General features: G+C 38.2%; 1 protein-coding gene across 6 annotated transcripts in view; it reads left to right on the top strand.

Moving 5' to 3' along the window:
* The window catches only part of rbfox2 (RNA binding fox-1 homolog 2), a 54,163-nt gene extending 42,007 nt beyond the window's left edge, over positions 1–12,156 (top strand). For 2 of the 6 annotated variants that reach the window (XM_083523271.1, XM_083523273.1), the window contains 7 exons: positions 1–5; positions 959–1,015; positions 2,019–2,169; positions 4,270–4,312; positions 7,730–7,827; positions 7,917–7,998; positions 9,234–12,156. The exon at positions 1–5 is cut by the window's left edge and continues 83 nt beyond it. In XM_083523271.1, the coding sequence (XP_083379397.1) occupies positions 1–5; positions 959–1,015; positions 2,019–2,169; positions 4,270–4,312; positions 7,730–7,827; positions 7,917–7,998; positions 9,234–9,278 (481 nt within the window). In that variant the 3' untranslated portion in view covers positions 9,279–12,156. Of the gene's footprint in view, positions 6–955; positions 1,016–2,018; positions 2,170–4,269; positions 4,313–4,759; positions 4,803–7,729; positions 7,828–7,916; positions 7,999–9,233 lie in introns of those variants that run through there. The other 4 variants (XM_083523269.1, XM_083523272.1, XR_014530544.1 and 1 more) reach the window with 3 other exon arrangements.

Here is a 12,156-nt window from a genome sequence, read left to right as displayed (position 1 = left end):
TTATGGTAAAGTACAGACGCAAACACACACACAGACCACAGCATGCTAATTAATGTGTGTAATGCTGGAGGTGCTCACGTATACACATGAAATTACCATGACTTGTGGTTTATTTCGGGGGGGAGTTTATATTAACAATATTGCCACTTCTGGATCCCTTTATAGTAGCCTTACTTCTTAAAGCCTCTACAGGCTGCCATATCAGGACTGTGATCATTATATTAGCCACTGGAACACCAATAATGTATTGCTCTGTATTTTTGGGTGCAGAGCTCATGCAAGCACTCCAGATAGGAAGGCATTTCTTAGTATAGGGGGTTTTACTAAAGCATTGCTGTTCAATTGACTGGTATTGACCTTCAATGAGAAATTTAGCCTGGCTAGGCAAGAATTGCTATTTCAAATGTCCTCAGCATCTTTTTTTAGTTTTTTGGTCAGATGAATATATACCCAAATGATCTACCTCTGATATAATGGAAATTTTAAGCAGTGAACATTAAGTGAATATTCTGCTCTGTAAAACCGTTAACTGAATGTTATGCCTGGTCGATATATCAAGACTGTGTGTGTGTGTGTCAATAGAACTTCCTGGAATTTGACATTTCGCCACTATGAACCATAGATTTATCTATTGCCTTAATGTATAGACAATACTTATCAGTGTTTTATTCAATTAATTGTAGTGAGCTTTTACATTTATTATTTTGTGTTGTTGATAACCAGTTAGCTACTGTTTTGGTTTCTGCTTTTGTTTTTTTTGTTGGTTTTTTGATGGTTATCCATAAGTTAAGCCCCCCATCCATTTCACTAAAACATTAAAACAATGTTTGGGCTTCACACTGGCTTTTATATTTTATTGTACCTCCCAATTATGTTTATTAGCCAGTTTCAACCTTATTTGGAAGAGTGATTATTTGGTCTTTTTATTGTCTTTCCCCTTTCCCCTTGTCCCTAGTAGCTGGTTGGAAGCTGAGCCCCATGGTGGGTGCTATGTATGGGCCGGAACTCTACGCAGGTGAGGTGTTGAGTATGTGTTTTCTAATTGCATGTTATCTATCCAGCTCTTGCTGCGTCTTACTATTATTTCTATACTAGGCGCTCGTCGAAGTCACATTCTCGTCCTTCCTCTTCATCCCAGTGCAGCGTATTAAATCATCTAAAATGTGGTAGATGTTTAGCTTTTGCTTTCTCTATAGGGGAAAAGAGATTAAGAGGTTAGACAAGACTCAAAATAACATTTTACACATGCTGCTTCTCTATCTTTGAACATTTAAAGCTCTGGCATGGAAAAGTTGGTGTTGAATCTATAATGATCTCAGATGTTGAGCTAATCGCTCAAGAGCACCTGGTTACACAACTCCAACTGTCTGTATAAAACTGTAGAAAGGACATTACTCATCACACACTCTGGTACTCATAATATTTCTCACTCTCTGGTGTTTGTAATGTTTGAATAATTTGTAATCGCACCCTTGGTGTCACCCAAATGAGGATGGGTTCCCCTTTTGAGTGTGGTTCCTCTCAAGGTTTCTTCCTAATACCATCTGAGGGAGGTTTTTTTTTTTTCCCCTTGCCACAGTCGCCCCAGGCTGCTCATCTTGGATAAATACACATACATTTAAATCTAAGACTTTTGTGCTATAATTCTTACATTCTGTAAAGTTGCATTGAGACAATGTCCAATGTAAAAAGCGCTTTAGAAATAAACGTAAATAGGGGAAATTTCATTTTTGCATTAGTGGATACACTCGATTTGTACTCGTGAACTGCTGACGTGATTATAAAGACATAAAGAGCAAAACATAAATAAAAGCAAATGTCAGACTCTGTAAATGGCTGAAGGGAGTGCTGTGGATGTCCTTCGTCATGAACGGTCTTGTGAGGACCAGACTCAGTCCGCCGCATTTAAAATGACTGCTTTTTTTTTCTTTCTAATTTATACACAATATATATGCAATCGATGCACTCTTGTAGATTATTTGCTTTTCTATTAAATGCTTTCACTTCCTGTCTTGCAGTTCCAGGGTTTCCGTATCCCACAGCAGCGGCGGCGGCAGCAGCCACTACAGCCGCCACCTTCAGGGGAGCCCACCTGCGGGGTCGCGGCCGGCCCGTTTACGGTGCTGTGCGCGCAGCCATACCGCAGCCCGCGATTCCGGCATACCCAGGGTAAGACACACACAAGCACACACACACACAGTCACACACTATCTTTTCAACTTTAACAGTTAAAACCTCACTGTTTAACACACACTCTAAATGCTTCATTAGCTGAATGAGGTGTGTTACAGGATAAAGATTGTGCTGTACAGGAAATTCTAACACTGTAGCGCTCGTAGTTACATCGAACAACACAACTTAGACTTGTAAAAACAAATTGAAGGAAACCTTTAACAAAAAACCTTACACAATTTCTTAATTACCTCAAATCTAGCTGATTAGCCGCAACATTTCAAGGCTAATAGTTTCTTTGGTTTAGTCCTGGAGCTCTGAGGTAAACGCATTTAACAGGTATCTCTATGTTCATACTAACAAGTTCAATAAATTTCACATGTATGTGGACGACACAAAGCCACAAGTCCAGCAGCGGATTTTCTGAACTGTATGTAAATTAGCTTTGACAAGCTATCTGAATAATTAGCGCCGATGAGTCCTCAGACCAGCCATATGTTTCATGTGGTCTTAGATTTTGTTTCCAGTTTGGAATGTGCAGTTTGATGCAAATAAAAAGTAGAATGTGGTTTCAGCTTGTCCTCTTAATAAACATGTCTAGAGACATGAACAAATAAAGCTGGGAGTCGCAGAGATCGCTGGTGCCTTTGATGCTACAGCTAGCTTGTGTTGCTACTACTAAGTAAATCAAACAGCCACTGATTAATGCATTGCTTTCATTTGTGCCTAACTAGTTAACTTTAGTAGGCATGTACAGTCCCTGTTAAAATTTGGAAGCCCCTAGTCTAGATGGTTTTTAAGAGACACGTGCATGTTCCTTTTTGTTTATATGCAACAAACATCTTTTAGCGGTTTTGAGATTTACTTTGACCAAACTAATATATATAAATGTACAGATATTACACTTTATTTCCATTAAAAAATCCCCCCCTATCAAGGATAACAGCTTTAAACACTTATGGCATCTGGACAGTTTGTTTCCCCCAAATATTCAGTGGAAATTCTTTGCCATGCCACTTGTAAAAGGTATTCTTTACTAGTTAAAGATTTTTTTCTGATGTTGCGATCCAGTTCAATAGGATTAGGCGAGGAGACTGGGCAGGCCATTCCATGATTAATAACATACATCATACCATATAGCTATTGTGCTGGATAGGCCACTCCCACAATTACGCACAGTTAGTTTGTTAGTGTGAATGTAGGATGCGGAGTCACTCGTCGTAAATATTTATCGTGACTCCAAACTCTAAATGTGCAAAACTTCATGACGTCCTTCTGGTATTAATGGATTCAATTTCGGTATTTATGGAAAAACGTTGCCTCATAGATTTGGAGTAAGACCGAAGTAAAAAAAAAAATAGCAGTTACATTTGAGGTACAATCATTCAGGGACTTTTAACCGGACTGTGTATTCGCTAAACCGCCAATAATACGGATTAATTCAGGTTTTTATTTTTATTGTTTTATTCCTGTACTTGCACTCTGTTGATTTGTGCATGTCGCATGTGTTATTTTTTTTTGGGGTGCTGTGCTTTTTACAAAATTCAATCCAAATGCCGATCACTGAAATGACACCAAAAATGCCACTTTCATCGCTATTCTCATTTAATTAGCTTTTCCAGCTCAGTGCTGTGTTTTAGAGTAGCATCTTTAACGATCGGTTACAACCCGACCCGATGAAAGCGGCATTTTCACTGTGCACTGCATGTGTGTGTACTAATTTCCTCACCTCTCTCTCTCTCTCTCTCTCTCTCTCTCTCTCTCTCTCTCTCTCTCTCTCTCTCTCTCTCTCTCTCTCTCTCTCTTTCTCTCCCCTTCCTCCCACCCTCTCTCCAACATTGTTTGTTTTTCTTTTCCATTCATCTTCTGCCTCTCCTGATATGCCCACTCTGTGGCACTCTTTCTACACATTTTGCTTTTCTTTCTGCTCTTCTCATCCTTTCATCTTTCTTGCCTTTTCTTGTCCTTGCTTTTCTTTTTTGACCCCCCCCCCCCTCTCACCCCCCCACCCCCCTTGTTTCTTCTTCTTTCTCAATCTCGCACTCCCTCTCTTTCTGTCTCTATCTCTCTATCTCTCTATCTCTCTTTCTCTCCCAGCGTGGTGTACCAGGATGGTTTCTATGGGCCCGCAGACCTCTATGTAAGTATCGCTCCCGCTCTCTCTCCTCCTCTTTTTTCCTCCTCTTCTCTTTCTCCTTCACTCTGAGTCAGAGTGGTTTGCAGGATGTGTGACGGCGAGCAGCATGGAGTCGTCTCATTCGGAATGACAGCAGATCGGCAGTTTTTCCTCCTAAATTGTTATTCACGAGTCGTTCGGCCAGTCCATCGACACAAGCAAGCTCAATCGTTTATTGAACATATAAATCTGACCTTCAAAATCCCATCAAGGTCAAACCGCAGGTCGACGAATGGACGGCTCCATGCGTGTGTGCGAGAGCGGCATGAACCTGAGCGTCTCTGTGTATTTGTGTGTACGTATGACAGAGAGCGAGTGACTGAGCGCCTGCCTGTGTGTTTGTGTGTGTGTGTGTGTCTATGAGTGTGTGTGTGTCCAGGTTGACGATAGCTCTTTCTGTTCTCCCCGTAGAATAGTGTTTCAGGACTCTGTGGTTAGTAGCAGATTGCCGCAGGTAGGGTTTCTCTGATGGATAGTGTGCATCTCTCGTTCTGACTGACTGATTTATCAATTAATAAATTTGTTTGACATATTGATTGTTTGAGATTGTTAATGCGTTTCTGTTTCCCTACTAACTCACTGCAATCTGACATGGGTGAAGGGAAGGGGGAGAAAATGATCCAGCATAAGAATTGATTTTCTGCTGCCTTTCCACTCACGTGAGAGAGAAAAAACTTTCTGTTCGATGGAATAAACAAGCAAATGTGGTGGTATTTAAAATAAATGTATAAAAAAAAGGCATGTGCCGATATATTTGTGTATATATATATATATATTTATATATATTTATTTTTATATATTTATTTAATATTAATTTGTCAAATATTTACCATTTATTACTATTGGGTATAAAAAATATTTAACGCATTGGCCATTATACTTTGTACAGAACCACATCGCATTACAATGTGAACCAAAATATACTGAATTTAATCCTACTGAACTGAATCGTACTAAATTGGTTCCAGGTCTTCCTGAACTACATCACAATGAACCGAATTGTACTTTACTGAAACTTACTGAGCTGAATCATATTCAGGACCCTCTCTGTATGCCATAATAGCTAGCTCATTGTTCATGTGTCATTTTTATATCTGTTACTTCATAATCAATTGACATCGAGATCATAAATGAGCTATTATGCTAGGTCACATGACTATTCCCTAGCATTTGTTAAAATAGGAAATAGGAAACGATTGAGTTGCCAATAACAGTACGCCCTGAAGTGTTTTTATTCTTCTACATTTTATTACAAAATAGTTTTTGTTTTGTTTTTTGGTCCATTTATATTTACGGTTAATGGTGTGGAACGTGCTCTAGGTTGGGTCCTATTGTTTTGTCGTGTTCCCACATAGTCATTATATATTAGCATTTGTTCTACCGTCATTCATTTTTCAGGCTGATGAATCTTTATATCTATCAGGTATAAAAACCGATACCAATAGTTAGGTTGGATTGCCGATAACCAATAAATTGACCAATAGTTTAAAAAAAACAAAAAAAACAAACGTAACATGTACTGTACAAGTAATGAAGTTAACAAAAATAAAAACAATGCTGAATTATGAAAATGAGCTAAAGGAAATAAATATAAATGCATTAATAAATATAATTAGATAAATTATAAATAATAAAATATAATTAATATAACAAAACATGTTGTGTCAGTGTTTCGCCTCTAGAGGCCGCTCTTGTGAGGACTGTGGAACTGAAGCCGGAAAAACTACCAGTATGGATTTTTTGCCGATAGTTCCAGCAATCGAATATCGGTGCCGATTAATTGGTGAAACCGGTGAATTGGTTCAAAACTTTATATATACACACACAATATGCCAGTCAGGAAAAAGCTGATTCCTTCGCTTTTTGTATTTATTAATATACACCAATCTCTGTAGACTTGATTTTGTGTCTTCCAGAAAGTACAAGCGATTATCAGCACATGCCTAATAACGTGTTTCCCACTCAATCCTGCTCTAGCTCCATTTCCAAATCTCCGTTTTTCCCAGACGTGTGGAGTTTTCCAGCCGAAATCCGATCTGGGTCCCCAGTGCTTTTAGTTATTTAGCTGTAAAGAAATGATCTTGTGATTCTGACCCCTTCCCAGAATCTCCCCGTATCTCTGTCTTACTGTGGCATGCTGACTGGAGCAGTGTTGGCATGCAGGCACACTTACCGCCCTTAGATACCTGCTCTCACCTCCCCATACCCCCCCCCCCTTCCTCTCTCAATCTCCTTTTCTTTCTTTTCCACCCCTTTTTCCTTCTCTCTATTTTCTAACCTCTTTCTCTCACATTTGTTGACCCTTCTTTGTTTACCTTCTTTAATTTTTTTCTTGTCTTTTATAATTCCTTTCTTACGATCTTGTCCTACTTACTTCTAGTTTATCAGACTGTCTATTTCTATCTACCAATTTCTTTTTTTTTTTTTGCTTAAGAATTTATTTTCAATTTGTCTTTCCTGTCCTCTTTCTTTCCCCAGTTATTTTTCCGTTTATTTCGTAATCTTTCTTTTTTTCTTTCTTTTTTCTTTTTACTTTGATTCTTAAGTTCTGTCTTATTTGGTTTCCTTCTTTCCTCTTTTTTTCCCTCTCTCTCTCTCTCTCTCCCTGTACCCCTGCTCTCGCCCACCCTCCCTGCAGGTGTGTGGTGGAATGTGGGAGTATTACTTGATTGGCTCTAGGGTAGAATGCAGTGGTGTGATTGGCAGAAATCGCTTGTTTTTTTTTTTCTTTTTTTGTTTAGTTTGGGGTGCATGCTGTCTGTATGCGTGTCTGTCCGTCTGTCTACTTGTCTGTATGTCTCTCTGTCTGTGTGGTTGTGGTGCCACGAGTGTGAATGAACGTTACCCTAAATCTCACTGTTTCTGACAGTCTGTGTGTGTGTACTGGCACCAGTGAAATGACTTGCCTCACCCTGGGTTGTGTGGTGTGTGCATTGGGGGTATGGGGAGGGTGAGATGTGGTACTCAGGCTGCACACGTAATTACAACTGATCTCAGTTTGTGTCTTCCTCATCGACAAAAAAAAAACCAAAAAAAAAAAAAAAAAGGTCAACATGGTGTTTGCTTGTTCGTCTTATTTTTGGCATGGCGTTAATCGAGTTTTTGAGGTAAATCCCACGGCCGTGATTTGCCAGTGAGGAAGAGACACACTCACAGCTAAAACAGCCAAATTCAGCTCTGTTCTTCAGAATGTGGTTTGCATCTGATCATTAATGGCAGTTTGCTTGTTATTTGATATTGTATCATGCCTAACGCTTAATGTGTTCCTTCTACCAAGCTAGACTATTAAAGCTACTATAGGTGCAACTTGGACTTGATCTGAACTATATAATATTCTCTCCTTCCCTCCCTCTTTCTCTCTTTCTCTCTTTTTGTCTTTAGGGTGGTTATGCGGCGTATCGCTACGCCCAGCCAACCGCCGTAGCAGGTCCTACAGCAGCAGCAGCAGCAGCCGCCGCCGCAGCAGCCTATAGCGACAGGTTAGCATCTGTACAGCTGTTTCAGCCCTGTTTACACCCACCGTTTGAAGTTTGTAAAAAAAAAAAATTTTCTTCTCGTTGTATTTCAGTTATGGCCGTGTGTACGCAGCAGATCCCTACGCTACAGCACTAGCAGCCCCCACAGCTGCCGCTTACGGAGTGGGAGCAATGGTACAGCTCGCTCTTCCATTACATTCGCATGAAGCATTACGTAGAGAACATGTCGTAATGCTTTCATCTGCTAGGGACAAGTCCTATAGACACCTAATGCATTTTGTGTAGAAAGGTTTTTGTTTGTTTGTTCTTTTAAATTGGGGTTTACAAGTTCAATAGGAGCAAACACTTAAAAAATACCGATCAGTCGTCTTTCCAATCTTGTCTGAATGATTGACAGTTTTGAACTCTCTAATATGGACAGACAACTAAGAAGCCCCACCCTCTTCCTCTCTTTCTTACAGTAATGATTTCTAGTCTTTTCGAACCCCATTTCTGTCAGCTGCCTTGGTAGTGTGTTTCTTTACTGCACTTCTTTGTTTCCTTTTTCCTCCATTTATTTCTGTTTCCTTCCTTCCTTTTGGCCTTCCTTTCTTCCTCCCTTACTTAATTCTTTTCTTAATTCCTACCTTTATCGGTTTTCATCTTTCCTTCATTTATTTCTTGATTTCCACCCTTTCTCCTTTACCTTCTATTTCAGTTTTCATCTTTCATTCCTTTCTTCCTTCCTTGCTTCATTTATTTCTCAGTATTCCTTCTTCCTTAATTTCTTTATTTCCTTCTCTCTTCTTTTCATTTGTATATTTTTGTCCCACATGTTTAGAGTGATTGTGTAATGAACTCTATCAGGGTGTGATGTTGGTACTACTGCATTGCAGATGTTAAATGTTAAAATCACAAAGTTTGTGGAAAGGATTTAATTAGTGAACAGTGCAAATCTGAAAGCACCAGGGCGAAAAAAAAAAAAAAAAAAAAATTATATAAATAAAGGAATACTTATAATTTGTAAGAAAATGCCCCCCTGATTTCTCTTTAACGGATAAATCAGGAAATTGAAAGTCTGTGATTCATACAGTGATGTCTGTTTATTATTAACACTCGTTTACACGCTGTCTGTTCATCACATTTAAGGAATATATGAAATTTGACTTTCTGGAACTGTGCTAACCATTTTTTTTCTTTCTTTCTTTCTTTCTTTCTTTCTTTCTTTCTTTCTTTCTTTCTTTTTCTTTCTTTCTTTCCTTTTTCATTTTCTTTCCTTTCTTTCCTTTTTCATTTTCTTTCCTTTCTTTCCTTTTTCATTTTCTTTCCTTTCTTTCCTTTTTCATTTTCTTTCCTTTCTTTCCTTTTTCATTTTCTTTCTTTTCTTTCTTTCCTTTCCTTTTCTTTTCTTTTCTTTTTCTTTCTTTCAGGCTACCCTCTATAGGGGCGGATACAGCAGGTTTTCTCCCTATTAAACTCGAACCCGAAACCTCTCAGCTCCACCCAGACTTCGCCCAATCTTTTACCAACAGCCAGTGTTTAGGAGCACACAAGTCCTTTTTTGTGGACAAACCCCCCCCTGAAAACACACAGTTTAAAGAATAAATACTTGAGAAAGGAAAGTACATCACTACAACATGGGTTTTAAAAAAAATCATATGAAATCACATACCTAAAAGTAACTTTACATGTCGAGTGAGACGCTGACTGAGGAATTGCACGACTGAGGGGGAAAAAAAAATTCTTTCCTTCCTACTTTTGGCACGTTTCTCTGCACATATGCATGCAGTAATGGCTCTAGAGGAACGGTTCTAGCAGCCGACAAACTCCATGTGCACAGAGTGTCTGGACTACAACGGACAAAGTTTGTACACAGAGTATCACACTACATCCTCCTCCTTAAACTCTCTCAAAGAAGCCTGGCCCCAATCCACCACCACACTGACAGGAAGGACGACACGGACCACACGAGCCACAGACAAACAGAATCCGCACGTGCTTTAGTAAAGGAACTGAGAAAACGTGGCATGGACGGACACGATTGTTCGAAGTGTTGGGTTTTTTTTGTGTTTTTTTTTTTTTTTCCCCTTCATTCCTTAAATGGAAAGAAAGGGCCGGGGATGTAAAAAAAAAAAAAAAAAAAAGAAAAAAGGAAGAAAGAAAGAAACGAAACCAACAACTGTTACGGATCGGACGTTTTCCGCACACATACGGGACGATGTGTCATAAAATAACATACAGAAAAACCTTGCTTAGAACTTTTTTTTCGTGTGTGTGTGTGTGTGTGTGTGTGTGTTTAAAAAAATTACCTCCTGCTTTTGAGGTCTTTTCGGAAAAAAAGACGTACCTTTAAAAATTGAATAGTGACGATATGCAAATAAATTAGATTAGAACACAAAAGTTACCAAACTTCATTATTATTGTTATAATTATTATTGTTAGGCAATTTCTTTATCACGCCGTCCCTGTCGACTCCTATCGAAACGTGGAGGTTAAAATCGTGAAATTATCATGAGTAATGTAACACTATACAACACTATTCTGATCAGAAAAAGAACGAAATGCACACTAAGAATTTTTTTATATGTTTTGTTATGGCCCTCATTGGATTATTTTGGGCGACGTTGTGCCCTTTTTTACAAGAGTCGTGTTGTCATATATGCAACTTGCATCATTTCACGACAGGGTGCGCAGCAAGTGAAAACTTTGGATGTTTTAAAACTAACAAACGCTAAACGACATGCTATTTTTTTTCTCTCGCTTCTTTACATGTATTTACTCTTATCTGAATATTGATATTATGTCTTATGAATTTTGGTTCCAAAGATTTCGTGAAGCACATTTTTTGTTTTGTTTTGTTTGTTTTTTGGTATATGTGTGAGCCTATGGTAATTTCTGTTGTTTGCCTTGTTTTATTTTTGTATCAATATATTTTACTGTAAATTTTTTTTTTTTGGAAATTCTTTTTTTTTTGGATTTTTTTGTTTTGTTTTGTTTTTTTTGAAGTGCATTTGAAAAACCGTTTGAAAACGAGTTTCTTTTTTCTTTCTCTTTTCTTTTTTTTTTTTTTTTTTTGTCTGCTGTGCCATTGCCATCCAGTTTCCACCGTAATTTATTAGCAAAACCAGTGGATCAGTGGAATATTAAGCAGGTTCTTCTGTGGTCCAGATTTTTTTTTTAATCGGTGTACGTGCTTAATTTTTATTCCCGAGTCGTGTATCAGTACTTCCGTGCTGGAATGTTGGAAAAAAAAAAAAAAAGCATGAAACCTGAGCTACTAGGTATTAATCGTGTTCTGGATTCACCCATTTGAGGAAGGGGGGGAAAAAAAAATTCAGCCGTGTTGCTTATCAACTCAACACTTACACTGTAGGTAAAGAATAGCAAACATTTTAAGCATTGTAAGCGTTTTTTTGGGGGTTTTTTTTGGTTGAATTATGAATTTTATTTTTATTTTTATTTTTTTTGTAATTTTTTTCCGTTTTGCGTTCATGCCATGTAGAGGTCGAATTATTATATTCCACTCTTTCCAAGTCTTGGAAGTGGAACTTGTATTAAGATTTAAGCAGTTTCAATCCCTCCTCTCTCAGAAACCTCATTGAGATGGAAGGGTGTTAACCTTTTTTTTTTTTTTTTTTTTTTTTTTTTTTTTTTTTTTGTGTATTTTCGCTGTCAATTAGGTACTTTGCAGCCTATGCACTACGTTTCTCAGTGTTATCAAGAAGATTTAAGACATCACTAGCTGCGTTCAAGCCTTCATTCCCCCCTCATGCCTTTTTTTTCTTTTCTTTTTTTTTTCCACTTTTTGAGAACTTCAGATAAATTAGGATGGATTTTTACATTTTTTGTAGCCTTCCTATGTTTTCTAGTGACTGATGGACCACTGTCCAAACAGTACTCCAAAATCACAGGATTAGCGTCATCATAGTCCAGTGATGTATATTAACGAATTCCATCCTTCGCTTAAAACAAGACAGGAATTTGTGCATCTGATTAGAAATATCCGGAAAGTCCAAAAAATAAAAGGCGAAGGGCGTGCGAGTCTAGATTTGTTGGATCTTCTTATAGAGCACAGGTTTATACTAAATATCGTCCAGCTGTACAGTACAGGGTGGGAACGAAACGAGCTGCCATCTTGGGCGGCGTCCCAATCCTTATCCTATATCTCCTTTCCATCTTTGCACATTATTATATAAATACATGTTGTGCATATTATCCTTTAGTTTACAATGTGAGTGTGTTTTCGGTTTGAACTCTTCCTCTCTGCATACTCTGATGCCATTTGTGATGTAATTTGTATCTGAATGTCCATATAAACTGTTTTCCTTTTTTTAAAATATATGCACAAACGAG

The sequence above is a fragment of the Silurus aristotelis genome (assembly GCF_946808225.1).
Source record: "Silurus aristotelis genome assembly, chromosome: 2".
In the NCBI taxonomy this organism is placed as follows: Eukaryota; Metazoa; Chordata; class Actinopteri; order Siluriformes; family Siluridae; genus Silurus; species Silurus aristotelis.
This window is presented reverse-complemented; position numbering and strand designations above follow the sequence as displayed.